Raw genomic sequence first — 16,113 nt, 5'->3', positions numbered from 1 at the left:
TTCAGCGGAAGCGAGAAGAGAGGGGGTTGATACTAAGCGCGTTCTTTAGATTTACTCAATGATGATTGGGTGACTGCTTAATTTTGAACCCAAGTTGTCGTTTTCCATTGGATACATTGTACATCCGTCACACACTGGTGCTCCACCTCCAGCTGTTTTACGGATGACATCAACGGTCGTCACTAGTTACCACTACTGAGGTATAAAGAACTACCACAGCTACAAAGTCAGAAACTCCGCCTATTTCTACAATGTATCTTCTTAAAATGTTATTTTATACCTAACCTTAACCTTAACTATAATCACATTGCTAAGCGTATACCTAACCCTAACCTTAAATTAAGACCAAAAAGCATGTTTCAAGGATTTTTACGATATAGCCAATCTTGACTTTGTGGCTGTGCTATCTAGTGGAAACTGACATCAACGGGGTTGGTACCAGTAAAGACTGCCACCGCGTGTTAGAAGTTAAAATTACAATACATATTTTACAGTTTGTTACGTTCCAGGGTTTCCCAAACTCGATCCTGGTTTTTGCCCTAGCACTACACAGATGATTCAAATAATGTAGTAGTTTAGTGTGTCGTGTGTAGTGTATAACTTTGTGGGAAAGTAATGTGTTGCTGTTGTGCAACCCTAACCCATCTCTTTCCCGACATTCCTTCCCATAATCTCCACAAATCCACGTTCCTCCATTACAGGTCACTATTACACAACCCTCCTCCTTACTCGGTCTTTACCCTGTTTCAAAATCCATCCCGCTCACCTCACTGTGTCTATTCGTCAGACAGTTTCGAAAGAGGTATGGGCTAAACTTTTCCTTGGGGGTGTGGGGCATGGGGCGGGACATTGTGAGTTCTGTGCCTTATGATACAGGAAGGGGTAGGGGAGGGGGTGACTAGGGATGAATTGACTTAATTCACAGTGAATCATAGGCTACATGTTTACTATGAATCAGAGCCTAAATGTGTGAACTCCAAATGATTCATGGTTTCATGATGGTATTGAGAGGCCTATGCTGTTATTGTTGTTCATATCTTCAATCTATACAACCAAAAAATAAACAATTTCTCTTTCACTCACATATCCTTTGTTTTAATTTTATTAATTTTGAAAAATATACTCCAATCTACTTGACAACCAACTTCACTAAATAAGAATGCCATAGCTAACTCCTAAGGTTTTACATTAGACAATGTAAACTGATGTTTCAATTCTAAACAATCTCTAAAAGGCAGTGTTGGGGAGTAGTGGGTAACACTTTACTTGGATAGTCCATCTGTAGATGATCTACAGACTATCAGTAACATTTAAACTATCTACTAACCCTAACCCTAAGCCTTATCCTAACCCTAAACGTAATAACCCTAGCCCTAACCCTTTTTTAAAAGTTATTTTTTAAATCCTTTTAAAAATATATTTCCCTTTATTACTTTCCAACCCCACCACCCCTTCCCTAATTGGAGTAAACTAGTGAACAACAATGCTTAGGCCTCTACTTCTAGCTTATATATACTATATACATTTTATGGACACAGTCAATTTTACAATAATTATATTTTGCTTGTATTTACTCCTGAACTTCCTCTACCCTCAACCTCTCCGATAATTTTCATGATGTCCATCCGGTTTGCTTCTATATGCCATATCTTTCTAACTGTGCTCTTTCACAAAAGCTCTCAACCTATAACCTATGTACTTATTATGGACACAGTATGCTTTACATTAGTTATCTTGTTGTTATTAGTTGTTGTTAGTTGTTATTAGTCCCATCCTTCAACTTCATTCAACACCACCCATCTATCTCCTTAACACCATCCATATTGGATTTCTATTTGCCATATCTTTTTCAACTTTACTGTGATGTTTTACAAAAGTTCAGAACCTTTCTATTCTCATTGTCTCTACAGATTGTAAATTGAAAATACTTTTTTTTGCTAAAAGTATTATTATATTATTGATCGATTGACTATGACTTTTCAGATCACCCAGTAGTGCTATCTGCAGGGTTAGCTCCAGGTAAATATTGCAATCCTTTAGCCATTCCTGGACCTGTGTCCAAAAACAAGCTACAAATGGACAGTACCAAAACAAATGATCTAATGATTCTGTCTCTTCGCAGCAAAATCTGCAGAGCTGGGAAGATTGTATCCCCAATATAAATAACATTCTATTGGTAGCAAGAATTTTATATAATAACTGAAATAGAAAAATTATATGTTTTGAATCCGGCGTTGTTTTGCGTATCAGTTCATAAACACTATGCCATGGAATCGGTACGTCAAAAATCTCTTCTAATTTTGGGTAGAGCAGACATTTCCATATGTTTTTGTTAGCTGCATGTGCGACATAACTCCACCAGTCCTACCTATGATATCATTTACGACGATTACACCTTTTTTAAACATTTTGTCAAAGAATAATGTTTTTTCAATCAATTCGTATATTTGAGTTTAACCACAATATTTGTTGCATTATTTGTTCTGTCGTTCCTGGAGGATTAAATTGAAATTGCAACCAACTTTCTATGGCTTGTTTTAGAAATAGTGATATTTGGGAGATTATTTGCTTTTCAAATACCTAAAAGTGAGAGGTTGTAATCTGAATAAAGGGAAAAAGGCCATTCTTGAACATTGGGTGAGACAAACTTACTAATTTGCTAGAGAACCAGCACATCACACTTGTGTCAGTTGCTGTGTGTGTGTGTGTGTGTGTGTGATGTTGGGCCGAAGCTACTGACCAGGAAGCTTGGCTCTCTCACTCCTCCCAGGCTTTTGTGAGGGAGGGTGGACAATGAGCTTGTCGTAGTGGATGTAAGCAATGTCCCCATGCTCTCTGGCAGCTTTCGTAGATGGGATAAGTTCTTTCCACCTCTGGCACACAGCTTCAGTGAAGTCCCTTGTTGAGGAAGATGATTCCTCTCAAGCTTTTGTCTCTCTCCAGAACAGCCATCTTGTCCTTGAACATTACGAACTTGACCACTATCGGCCTGGGTATATCACCTGAGCTGGTTACAGGTTTTCCAGACCTGTGGGCGCGCGCCACCTCAATCTTCATATGATCCATCTGCAGTTATTCAGTGAACATTTTTCTCACTTTCTCCTCAGACTCTATCCAGGTCTCATGTGGAGACTCTGGTATGCCATCTACAACTATGTTATTCCTCCTGGATTATCGTTCTAGATAATGTTTTCCCAGTCATTTGTAATAATGATTCATAGACAGTGCTGATGTCATCTCACGTAGACTTAGAGTTGTTACCATCTTGCTGGAAGTCTCTTTCAGGACATCCACCTCTCTCTGGGGGAACTGCAAATTGTTCTTAAGGTCTTGGACCTCTCTGGTCAGATCGTCCATTCTTTTGTTAGTTGAGTCTACAATTGCTTGTAGACATATCTTTGTTGATTTAAAAGATCACGCACCTGTGATAGCGAAACACTGTCCTCTCCATTACTCCCACCTTCTTTAGCTTTTGGCGGCATGATGTTAGCATGATATATTCTGTTGACAAAAAGTGATCTGTTCTTGCAATTTGTAGTCTATGACATTTCATATTTACATATGATAATTTTTCACAAAGTAGTTTGGACATAGTGAACTAGTTTTTCAAAGTAACTTTAGTTAAGTAAACTATATTTTTCTTAAGGGTAGCTTTAGTATACAGTGAGGGAAAAAAGTATTTGATCTCCTGCTGATTTTGTACGTTTTCCCACTGACAAAGACATGATCAGTCTATAATTTTAATGCTAGGTTTATTTGAACAGTGAGAGACAGAAAAACAACAACAAAATCCAGAAAAACGCATGTCAAAAATGTTATAAATTGATTTGCCTTTTAATGAGGGAAATAAGTATTTGACCCCTCTGCAAAACATGACTTAGTACTTGGTGGCAAAACCCTTGTTGGCAATCACAGAGGTCAGACTGTCACGATCGTCATGGAGAGACCAAGGCGCAGCGTTGCGGGTGAACATATTATATTTATTAAATGATCACACGATCAAAACAACAAACGAAAAAACGTGACGTCTATGGTTAAACACACACCAACACGAACAAGAAACCACAAACACAACGTGAAAGACAGACAGTTAAATATGGCTCCCAATCAGAGACACCCAGCTGACACTCGTTGCCTCTGATTGGGAGTCACTCAGACCAACATAGAAAAATCAAACATAGAATTACACACCCTGGCTCAACATAACATTGTCCCCAGAGCCAGGGCGTGACAGTACCCCCCCCTAAAGGCGCGGACTCCGACCGCGCCAACTAAATCCCACAGGGGAGGGACCGGGTGGGCACTCCGCCTAGGCGGCGGATCCGGCTCCGGACATGACCCAGGCACGGGTTGTGCTGGACTGACGACGCGCACCCCTGGCTTGGTGCGTGGAGGAGGAACGGGCCTTACCAGGCTGACGACGCACACCGTAGGCTTGGTGCGTGGAGCAGGGACAGGCCGGACTGGGCTGACGAAGCACACCACTGACTTGGTGCGGGGAGCAGGAACGGGCCGAGCCGGGCTGACGAAGCGCACCACTGACTTGGTGCGGGGAGCAGGAATGGGCCGGACCGGGCTGACAACGCGCACCACTGACTTGGTGCGGGGAGCAGGAATGGGCCGGACCGGGCTGACGACGCGCACCACTGACTTGGTGCGGGGAGCAGGAATGGGCCAGACCGGGCTGACGAAGCACACCACTGACTTGGTGCGGGGAGCAGGAATGGGCCGAGCCGGGCTGACGAAGCGCACCACTGACTTGGTGCGGGGAGCAGGAATGGGCCGGACCGGGCTGACAACGCGCACCACTGACTTGGTGCGGGGAGCAGGAATGAGCCGGACCGGGCTGACGACGCGCACCACTGACTTGGTGCGGGGAGCAGGAATGGGCCAGACCGGGCTGACGACGCGCACCACTGACTTGGTGCGGGGAGCAGGAATGGGCCGGACCGGGCTGACGACGCGCACCACTGACTTGGGGCGGGGAGCAGGAACGGGCCGCGCCGGGCTGACGAAACGCACCACTGACTTGGTGGGAGTGGCAGGAACAGGCCGGACCGTACTGGGAACACACACCACTGGCCCTACTTGAGGATCAGGAACAGGCCGGACCGGACTGGCAACACACGCCAGTACCTCTCGCCGTGCCTCTACAACCTCCTTCCCCCTGGTGGCCAGTGACTCCCGTAACCTGGCGGCCTCCTCTGCCAACCCGCTGGACCGCTCTATCGCGGCCTCCTGCTGCCCCGACGTCGTGAGCCCCCCCCTAAAAATGTTCTGGGGGTCTCTCCTCCCCGTGGGCCAGGCCTCCATCGTTCTCGCCCAACTCTCACTCCTCTGTCTCCAACTCTCGCCACTCAGCTCCTCAATGGGCTTGACCCAGTCGAAGCTCCTCCTCAACTGGTCCCAAGTCCACCCTCTCTGCTCCTCACTAGGCTTCACCCAGTCGAGGCTGCCACGGAGATCTGCCAGCGATGGCTCCTGGACACGCTGCTTGGTCTGGTTTAGGTGGTTTCTTCTGTCACGATCGTCATGGAGAGACCAAGGCGCAGCGTTGCGGGTGAACATATTATATTTATTAAATGATCACATGATCAAAACAACAAACGAAAAAACGTGACGTCTATGGTTAAACACACACCAACACGAACAAGAAACCACAAACACAACGTGAAAGACAGACAGTTAAATATGGCTCCCAATCAGAGACACCCAGCTGACACTCGTTGCCTCTGATTGGGAGTCACTCAGACCAACATAGAAAAATCAAACATAGAATTACACACCCTGGCTCAACATAACATTGTCCCCAGAGCCAGGGCGTGACACAGACGTTTCTTGTAGTTGGCCACCAGGTTTGCACACATCTCAGGATGGATTTTGTCCCACTCTTTGCAGAACTTCTCCAAGTCATTAAGGTTTCGGGGCTGACGTTTGGCAACTCGAACCTTCAGCTCCCTCCACAGATTGTCTATGGGATTAAGGTCTGGAGACTGGCTAGGCCACTCCAGGACCTTAATGTGCTTCTTCCTGAGCCACTCCTTTGTTGCCTTGGCCGTGTGTTTTGGGTCATTGTCATGCTGGAATACCCATCCACGACCCATTTTCAATGACCTGGCTGAGGGAAGGAGGTTCTCACCCAAGATTTGACGGTACATGGCCCCGTCCATCGTCCCTTTAATGCAGTGAAGTTGTACTGTCCCCTTAGCAGAAAAACACCCCCAAAGCATAATGTTTCCACCTCCATGTTTGACGGTGGGGATGGTGTTCTTGGGGTCATAGGCAGCATTCCTCCTCCTCCAAACACGGTGAGTTGGGTTGATGCCAAAGAGCTCCATTTTGGTCTCATCTGACCACAACACTTTCACCCAGTTCTCCTCTGAATCATTCAGATGTTCATTGGCAAACTTCAGACGGGCCTGTATATGTGCTTTCTTGAGCAGGGGGACCTTGCGGGCGCTGCAGGATTTCAGTCCTTCACAGCGTAGTGTGTTACCAATTGTTTTCTTGGTGACTATGGTCCCAGCTGCCTTGAGATCATTGACAAGATCCTCCCGTGTAGTTCTGGGCTGATTCCTCACCGTTCTCATGATCAATGCAACTCCATGAGGTGAGATCTTGCATGGAGCCCCAGGCCGAGGGAGATTGACAGTTATTTTTTGTTTCTTCCATTTGCAAATAATCGCACCAACTGTTGTCACCTTCTCACCAAGCTGCTTGGCGATGGTCTTGTAGCCCATTCCAGCCTCGTGTAGGTCTACAATCTTGTCCCTGACATCCTTGGAGAGCTCTTTGGTCTTGGCCATGGTGGAGAGTTTGGAATCTGATTGATTGATTGCTTCTGTGGACAGGTGTCTTTTATACAGGTAACAAGCTGAGATTAGGAGCACTCCCTTTAAGAGTGTGCTCCTAATCTCAGCTCGTTACCTGTATAAAAGACACCTGGGATCCAGAAATCTTTCTGATTGAGAGGGGGTCAAATACTTATTTCCCTCGTAAAATGCAAATCAATTTATAACATTTTTGACATGCGTTTTTCTGGATTTTGTTGTTGTTATTCTTTCTCTCACTGTTCAAATAAACCTACCATTAAAATGATAGACTGATAATTTCTTTGTCAGTGGGCAAACGTACAAAATCAGCAGGGGATCAAATACTTTTTCCCCTCACTGTAGCTTAACTTCTTCCACTGTGAAGTAATTGGTAGGTTGGTAAACTATTTTCAGAGTAGCTTCCCCAACACTGCTAAAAAGTTGTGACAAACCTGGAATATCAATACTGGAAACACAAATCAAAGCTGGAAAAAGAGAGGGAAAGAGAGGCATGAGACAAGTCCAGTCTGGCTGTGAGGTACATCCCGCCTCCCTCTCTCTCCTGTTCTTCCCGGCCCCACCCTACACCTCACATTCCACTACAAAACCCCTTCACATCACACACCAGCTACATAACAGACCACTGCTTTACACAGATCAACTACCAACACCTGAATTAAGAGAGTAGAATTTCCTTTTTAAAGAGAAGGAAAACCCTTGACACAGAACTTTACTTTTCAAATTTCCAATCAAGACAAGAGGACACATCATAAGGTATTTGTTAAACTTTTCTACTTGTATGTCTGATTTTGTGCTATTTCAAATATGAAACATACCAGCTCCATACTGCATTATAACTGCATTATAACTCTTAGCGGAGTAACCTATCCAATCAAGTTTAAAATAAATTCCTATTGATGGTATGTTTAGGGGGCAGACACATGCATGGAACATCCTTATACTTTTATGAGTGTCTAAACCTCCACTTAATTCAAACAGATGAAGGTATGTATGATTCAGGCCATAAGTACAAACAAATCAACTTTTTTTCTCTCTCTATCGATTAAAAGATAATAAGTTCTGAGGCACATTTCCACCCAAACTTTTAATTTTGACATTAATCTGTTGTGAAAGACTATGGTTCATCCAAAATACGCTACTTTTTTCAATATGGCATGAGAAATGTTTTCATACTCTATTCCATTGACGACCAAACATAATGCCTTCATGTTATGTGTGGTCCTCTGTAGCTCAGCTGGTAGAGCACGGCGCTTGTAACTCCAAGGTAGTGGGTTTGATCCCCGGGACCACCCATACACAAAAATGTATGCACGCATGACTGTAAGTCGCTTTGGATAAAAGCGTCTGCTAAATGGCATATTATTATTATTATATTATTATGCTCAGGATTCAGTGATTCACCAGGATCTATAAGCAGCAACAATCACTATTAGTACTTTTGTTCTTACCAACTCACCCCTATCCTCTCGACCTCCTCCTCTCCCTCTTATCCTCACCTCTATGGGTCCCTGTGAGAAGAAAATACACATTTATGTATTTGTTTTACTAGTCTGCCTGTTCTTGTCCAGTTCAATATAAGGAGTGGGTCCAAGTAAGCACTATTGCATGTTTTCTTAATTCAATGAGAGTAGCTTAGATGGAATATATAACATGATCCAGTGGAGAAAATAAAGATAAATGTGTGACGTTTTGCGAGGCTACTTAGTGTTGGGGTAGAAGAAAAGCTCTTTGGGCTTGATTTAGTGAAGTTGTACTCAGCTAAAGGGATGACAACATTAAGGAGCAGATTACATTTGCTGGACTTTTTCGCATGGCTAGGTGAGATTGAGTGGATCCAGGTGAGGAGATGTTGAAGTCTCAGTGAGACTAGGAGTGACAGCATGCCGCTGAGCTGCAGCAGCATGCCACTGAGCTGCAGCAGCATGCCACTGAGCTGCAGCAGCATGCCACTGAGCTGCAGCAGCATGCCACTGAGCTGCAGCAGCATGCCACTGAGCTGCAGCAGCATGCCACTGAGCTGCAGCAGCATGCCACTGAGCTGCAGCAGCATGCCACTGAGCTGCAGCAGCATGCCACTGAGCTGCAGCAGCATGCCACTGAGCTGCAGCAGCATGCCACTGAGCTGCAGCAGCATGCTGAGATAGACCGGGCCTGTCACAACACGACTCTGTCCCAGGGCTGTGCTTTCTGAGACTTTGTTTTTAAATGCAGTTCTGAGCTACACGATCCTGACCTGTACAGGCCTGTCATAGGGAATGAGTCAGTGTGTGTAAGTATGTGTGTGTAGGTGTTTGTTGGATACTCTGCTGGTGATGATAACAGAAATGACCATGTAATTCCATCTCTACATTTAAAGCAACCACACTTCCTTTTATACCAGAATGTGAACTGTTTTATATCCACCCCCCCCCCCCCCCCCCCTCTCTCTCTCTCTCTCTCTCTCTCTCTCTCTCTCTCTGTCTCTATCTCTTCCAGGATGGGATCTGCTGGGGTACAGATTGTATGTGTGGCCCTTGGGGTCCTGGGCCTGATCGGGGGCATTGTGTGCTGTGCCATCCCTAGGTGGAGAGTGTCATCATTTACAGGACAGAACATTGTAACGGCACAGGTACTGAGCAGATCAACTGTTTTATTAGACCTATGTGGTTTACATTTTAAACCGCAAAATACTTTCTAAAATTATATTGACTCAAATGGCTCTAAAAACTCAAAAAATGTAGAATGGATGCAATATGCTGAAGTAAAATAAGCTGTAATGAATGAATGGCGTGTGTATTACTGTAACTATTTGTCTCTGTGTGTAGGAAACTGAAGAGGGCCTGTGGATGAACTGTGTGGTGCAGAGCACGGGCCAGCAGCAGTGTAAGAGCTACGAGTCCTTGCTGGTGCTGCCATCTGACCTGCAGGCGGCCCGCGCCATGACCATCATCAGCTGCATGGTCACCTCCCTGGCCATCCTCATCCTGTTCGCCGGCGCCGACTTCACCACCTGTGTGGAGAACGAGGACATCAAGCCCAAGATCAGCCTTGTGGCCGGGATCGCCCTGTTGGTGTCTGGCCTCCTCCTCATCATTCCCGTCAGCTGGTCGGCCCACAAAGTCATCAGCAACTTCTACAACCCCCTTGTGGCCCAGAAGATGGAGCTGGGAACCTGTATCTTTATTGGCTGGGCTGCTGGGGTGCTGCTGATTCTGGCTGGAGGCCTGCTCATGTGCTTCAGCAGAGCCAAATCTGGCAGCTCGGGAAGAACCGCTAAGTACTACAGCAACAGCGCCTCAGCCCCCGCCACCAACAAGAACTACGTGTAGAGCATGTAGTACACCTCTTTTGTACAGTGGGGAAAAAAAGTATTTAGTCAGCCACCAATTGTGCAAGTTCTCCCACTTAAAAAGATGAGAGAGGCCTGTAATTTTCATCATAGGTACACGTCAACTATGACAGACAAAATGAGGGAAAAAAATCCAGAAAATCACATTGTAGGATTTTTAATGAATTTATTTGCAAATTATGGTGGAAAATAAGTATTTGGTCAATAACAAAAGTTTCTCAATACTTTGTTATATACCCTTTGTTGGCAATGACACAGGTCAAACGTTTTCTGTAAGTCTTCACAAGGTTTTCACACACTGTTGCTGGTATTTTGGCCCATTCCTCCATGCAGATCTCCTCTAGAGCAGTGATGTTTTGGGGCTGTCGCTGGGCAACACGGACTTTCAACTCCCTCCAAAGATTTTCTATGGGGTTGAGATCTGGAGACTGGCTAGGCCACTCCAGGACCTTGAAATGCTTCTTACGAAGCCACTCCTTCGTTGCCCGGGCGGTGTGTTTGGGATCATTGTCATGCTGAAAGACCCAGCCACGTTTCATCTTCAATGCCCTTGCTGATGGAAGGAGGTTTTCACTCAAAATCTCACGATACATGGCGCCATTCATTCTTTCCTTTACACGGATCAGTTGTCCTGGTCCCTTTGCAGAAAAACAGCCCCAAAGCATGATGTTTCCACCCCCATGCTTCACAGTAGGTATGGTGTTCTTTGGATGCAACTCAGCATTCTTTATCCTCCAAACACGACGAGTTGAGTTTTTACCAAAAAGTTCTATTTTGGTTTCATCTGACCATATGACATTCTCCCAATCCTCTTCTGGATCATCCAAATGCACTCTAGCAAACTTCAGACGGGCCTGGACATGTACTGGCTTAAGCAGGGGGACACGTCTGGCACTGCAGGATTTGAGTCCCTGGCGGCGTAGTGTGTTCCTGATGGTAGGCTTTGTTACTTTGGTCCCAGCTCTCTGCAGGTCATTCAATAGGTCCCCCCGTGTGGTTCTGGGATTTTTTCTCACCGTTCTTGTGATCATTTTGATCCCACGGGGTGAGATCTTGCGTGGAGCCCCAGATCGAGGGAGATTATCAGTGGTCTTGTATGTCTTCCATTTCCTAATAATTGCTCCCACAGTTGATTTCTTCAAACCAAGCTGCTTACCTATTGCAGATTCAGTCTTCCCAGCCTGGTGCAGGTCTACAATTTTGTTTCTGGTGTCCTTTGACAGCTCTTTGGTCTTGGCCATAGTGGAGTATGGAGTGTGACTGTTTGAGGTTGTGGACAGGTGTCTTTTATACTGATAACAAGTTCAAACAGGTGCCATTAATACAGGTAACGAGTGGAGGACAGAGGAGCCTCTTAAAGAAGAAGTTACAGGTCTGTGAGAGCCAGAAATCTTGCTTGTTTGTAGGTGACCAAATACTTATTTTCCACCATAATTTGCAAATAAATTCATTAAAAATCCTACAATGTGATTTTCTGTATTTTTTTCCCTAAATTTGTCTGTCATAGTTGACGTGTACCTATGATGAAAATTACAGGCCTCTCTCATCTTTTTAAGTGGGAGAACTTGCACAATTGGTGGCTGACTAAATACTTTTTTCCCCACTGTATGTGAGTATAGAGATAGTTTGATGGAAAGGAAATGGGTCAGACAGAATGGAAACAAGAAAAGGGAGGGTGGTCCAATACAGTGGTTTGAGTTTTTACATTTAAAATACAAATATATGTTACTTTTTTTTTTTGGGGGGGGGACTAACTCAATATACTATAAAATTACTAAAACCAAATAGAAATTGTAGAAATGATCATGTACATGTACCTACATTCATACAGTTTCTTAACTGTGTCCAGCTCGCTAATAATCACCGAAATGAAAGTGAGACAGTCAGGGAGCACCGGAAATTCCAGAAACGATGGACCAATTTTCAATGTGGCCCTCCGTACCTCGTTGAAGACCAAATGCGGCCCCCAGGGCAAAATGAGTTTGACACCCCTGTTGTAATGTGTTATCTCGTTTAGTTTTTTTATGCTGGGTGACGGGTTTCTATAATGCCATGAATGAACAACAGAGAGCAAGGTTAGGGACTCAAGTGTTCATGCATTTCAAAATAGAGGTATAGTCAAATGACTGTATATATAATTTACGTCCATGAGATCACAATTTTTTTACTTATGTAAATCAGCTTGTCTTTTACTTTTGTGTATCAAATAATAAATACATGTTTTTATTTTATTCTGTATACAAATTATTGTCATCTCCTTCAGGTGTGCCATCCTTTAGATGGCGTTTGGAAATGTTAACAAAAGCAAAACACGTTTAAATATTTTGAAAATATTGAGGACTTTTATTTCCAACTATGTAAGAGCATATATTAAAAACAAGTCTCTATAAATGTGATAATTCACACAAAAAAACGAATTCAAGCTTCCAGCCCAAAAGATATTGGGCTCCTGATATTGATGGATCCTGTCTCCAACTCTCCCTTTAACCATCTTTCCTTCAAACATCCACAACTATTTCAAACTATTTCACTTTCCTCTCCTCTTTCTCTTCTCCTCTTTACACCTCCTGCTCATTTCTCTCTCTCCATCAGCTCCCTCTCTAACCCAACCGCTCTATTTCAATTCTTGCTCTCCAGTTCGCTCACACGCTTGGTCAGCTCCTCTACTATTTCCTTCAGAGTCTTCACCTCCGCCTGCAAGGCATGTACCTCCTGAGAGAGAGAAAAAGAGAGAGAGAAAAAGAGAGAGAGAAAGAGAAAGAGAGGGAGAAGGGGAGGGGGGATTCTTGGTCAACTGTGCAAAAGAGGAGGCCATATCTAAAATACAGTATATATTCACAGATATATCAAAGCATGTAGGTAGATGCAGCCATGTCCTTACCCCACTGATATCGTGCTGATGCCCCACGGTAGCTGAAGTGGTCTTCAGAAGACTTTTGTGAACTTTGAACTCTTTGTTTTTGGTGGTTGGCGCAAAACCTTCCTTCAAGGAGATCAGGATAGGTTGGCCCTCTTTGCCTTCAAACCACTCAGTGGCCTCCACAGACGGCTCTGGACCCATGGTGTCTGGGTACAAATCCTCCTGAAACAGGTCAGACTGAAGAGAGAGAGATAGAGACAGAGAGAAAGGGAAAGTGAGATATTGAAGAATCACACATGCTTTGAGTTATATTAATTTTTAAAAATGTATTTACCTTGCGGGGCACCGTCATGACAACGGGCTCGCACTTCCTTTCATGGAGCTTGTAAAACCTGGTGGAGGGCGAATAAAACAACATACGTTCCCATTTTACAAGCAGCGCTTGTGTGTATGTGTGTGTATATTGGCGAGTGAAAATATCCATGACTCTGTGTGGTTACCTGGCGATTTCACACTTGTTGACCTCCAGGCCCCTCTTGGGCATGTAGCCCATGCCCTTCTGACTCTCCTTACTGCTATACATGGACAGGTAGTGAACATAGGGAGCCTCATCCGTCACCTCAAAGTACCGGATACTGCTGTCACCCTGAGACAGGGAAATGAATGGTTAGTAAACCATAGTGTGTGTGTCACAGGAGGTTGGAGGGCTCGTGGTAATGGCTGGAGCAGAATTAGTGGAACGTTATCAAACACATCAAACACATGGTTTCCATGTGTTTGATGCCATTCCATTAGCTCCGTTCCGGCCATTATTTTGAGCCGTCCTCCCCTCAGCAGCCTCCTGTGATGTGTGTGTGTGTTTGCGTGCGTGTGCGTGTGTATGTGATCAACTCTAACCTTGCCACAGAGGTAGACGATGCCAGTGTCGGGGTCAAAGAAGGGCAAAAGGACGCCACTGCTGGTGTCCAACTCCTGCAGGGTGAGCGGCTCCCCAAAGCTCTTCTGTCAAACACATACAGGTCATGTCGGTTCTTAAGACACCATTCATAAGCCTTTATAAGATGTTCATAATTGTCTCATAACACTCACCGGGTCCCAAAGTGCCACCTGCCTCTCACTCATGCGACTGAAGCCTGTACTCAGGATCTTCCCATCGGACACAAACACAGCCTTGACAGGCCTGGAGCCTTCATGGGTCTTCTCCTTCTCCTGAGAGAGACAGAGAGGCAGAGAGAGAGAGATACAGACTCAGGGAAAGAGAGACACTCAAGGAAGGAGGTTCATCTATCAAAGACACGTGAAGGGAACTATATTAACTAATCACTGACTGTGATTCTATTTATATCTATGACATTAAACCTAGTAGCTAGGTGCATCTGACTCTCCAGGGTGGCTGGTTCTCCTGTGGTATTGAGGGGGGCAGGGAGGGGGGCACTCACGGCAATGACGGTGCCCTTGCGGGGGTCCATCACACGTAGGGTCTTGTCCTTGCAGGAGGTGAGGATCTGGGAGCCGTCCCTGTTCCAGCAGGCACTGTAGATGAGGTCAGGGTGGACCGAGTCGATCCTCACCACGGCCTCGCCACACGCCACGTTCCACAGGATCACAACGTTGTCACAGCCTGGCAGCCAGGGGAGAGAGAGACGGAGGAACAGGCAGTTAAGCCATGCAGTGCTACTCCACTTATGTTTACAGCTGAAGAGCACGTGTATTCTGAGGCAATGCATCAGAGCAGTGCTATACCTGCGCTCATGAGCACGTTGTGGGCAGTGGGGTGCCAACTGAGGATGCCCACGCGTTTAGAGTGCCCCTCCAGCTTCACCACGGGGTCCTTCAGGGGCGTGACCAGGCCACCGTCCGGGATCTCCCAAATCTGAATGATGGTAGAGGAAGAGGAGGGTATATTATTACACTGAGTTAACACAGTACATAGATACAGAACACTGGTCAACTGGATAACACAAGGACATATTCAATCAACACATAGGCCACAGTGTCCTTACAGTATGTGCGTTCATAATATGATTCTACTTAACAAGCTCAACATTATGGCCAGTGAAAGGTTGTGACCTCTACTTACCATGACACTGCAGTCCTCTGAGCCACTGGCAATGATGTTGTCGTTGTGAGGACAGAACTCAATATCCAGCACTGGGCCTGTGTGTCCACAGACTGTGGGCTGGGACATGTCAATACGACCCGTCTACAGGGAGACACAAAGGAAAAAGATGAGTTACTATGACACAAATAAACACACACACACACAAACACACACATACACAAACACACACACACACACACACAAGCTGATGGCTCAAACAGGAGACAAATACTACAGTATGCAGTAAGAACACATGTAGATGTAGAGCGTTGCTACCACTGTGGTTTTGGCAAGAGAGAGACCTAGAGAAGGTTCAGACGAGAGGAACTCAGTCAGCTGATGTCAATTTTATAGCTATGCCTCAAATTAGCCTTAGAGAGCAGAGAACTCTGCTGGGAGAGCACTAGCAGGCTGCAGGGTTCCCATGGCCCTGGGGGAACACACACATACACACACACAGAATCTGGACTGTTGGCCCACTCTGTCACGTTGGCCCTCGCCCACCATTCACGGTACCAAAACAAAACCATCTACATTCAATAATGTACTAAGGATGTACAGTACATGTAGCTCAGTTGGTAGAGCATGGCGTTTGCAACGCCAGGGTTGTGGGTTCGTTTCCCACGGGGGGTATAAAAAAATTATGTATGCACTCACTAACTGTAAGTCGCTCTGGATAAGAGCGTCTGCTAAATGACTAAAATGTAAATGTAAGTGGCATAATGTTTTATTTCAAACTTAATTCAAATTTTTCTCCTAATGTCCCTGCCTTCATTGTACATGAACAATCCGCTGCCGTCCAAAAACCTCTTAGTCACTCACTGTCTCAATAATACAGTTCCAAATACTGGTTATATTGCTGTAGTATTAACTATACAATAGGTTGCCAAAGTAGTTAAGTGACAGAAAAATAATCTTCTCCAACATATAAATCAAGAGGCTTAAAGGTAGACTCAGCGATATGACGTAGATGCAGAAAGTAAACAGCATA

At 45.0% G+C, this 16,113-nt stretch overlaps 2 protein-coding genes across 2 annotated transcripts; one reads left to right on the top strand and one right to left on the bottom strand.

The window, feature by feature from the left end:
* Positions 1-7,442: 7,442 nt before the first annotated feature.
* On the top strand, positions 7,443-11,622 carry cldni (claudin i). The gene is made up of 3 exons (XM_084191633.1): positions 7,443-7,586; positions 9,309-9,441; positions 9,638-11,622. The coding sequence occupies exons 2-3, from the start codon at positions 9,310-9,312 to the stop codon at positions 10,139-10,141; spliced, it is 636 nt and encodes a 211-aa protein (XP_084047759.1). The 5' UTR covers positions 7,443-7,586; position 9,309; the 3' UTR covers positions 10,142-11,622.
* Positions 11,623-12,481: 859 nt separating this feature from the next.
* coro1a (coronin, actin binding protein, 1A) lies at positions 12,482-15,220 on the bottom strand. The gene is made up of 9 exons (XM_084191632.1): positions 15,102-15,220; positions 14,765-14,894; positions 14,461-14,642; positions 14,111-14,230; positions 13,919-14,023; positions 13,522-13,667; positions 13,356-13,413; positions 13,043-13,258; positions 12,482-12,873 (listed from the first exon to the last, which is right to left on the bottom strand). The coding sequence occupies exons 1-9, from the start codon at positions 15,207-15,209 to the stop codon at positions 12,781-12,783; spliced, it is 1,158 nt and encodes a 385-aa protein (XP_084047758.1). The 5' UTR covers positions 15,210-15,220; the 3' UTR covers positions 12,482-12,780.
* Positions 15,221-16,113: the final 893 nt, after the last annotated feature.

Source organism: Coregonus lavaretus (assembly GCF_964263955.1).
Source record: "Coregonus lavaretus genome assembly, contig: HAP1_SCAFFOLD_2998, whole genome shotgun sequence".
In the NCBI taxonomy this organism is placed as follows: Eukaryota; Metazoa; Chordata; class Actinopteri; order Salmoniformes; family Salmonidae; genus Coregonus; species Coregonus lavaretus.
This window is presented reverse-complemented; position numbering and strand designations above follow the sequence as displayed.

Excerpts from the sequence above, each read along its gene's own strand:
- cldni (XM_084191633.1), top strand. The coding sequence starts at position 9,310 with ATGGGATCTGCTGGGGTACAGATTGTATGTGTGGCCCTTGGGGTCCTG. Across the intron at positions 9,442-9,637 it reads AGAACATTGTAACGGCACAG|GAAACTGAAGAGGGCCTGTG; the intron begins GTACTGAGCAGA and ends CTCTGTGTGTAG.
- coro1a (XM_084191632.1), bottom strand. The coding sequence starts at position 15,209 with ATGTCCCAGCCCACAGTCTGTGGACACACAGGCCCAGTGCTGGATATT. Across the intron at positions 13,668-13,918 it reads TCGTCTACCTCTGTGGCAAG|GGTGACAGCAGTATCCGGTA; the intron begins GTTAGAGTTGAT and ends TCCCTGTCTCAG. Across the intron at positions 12,874-13,042 it reads ATCAGCACGATATCAGTGGG|GAGGTACATGCCTTGCAGGC; the intron begins GTAAGGACATGG and ends TCTCTCTCTCAG.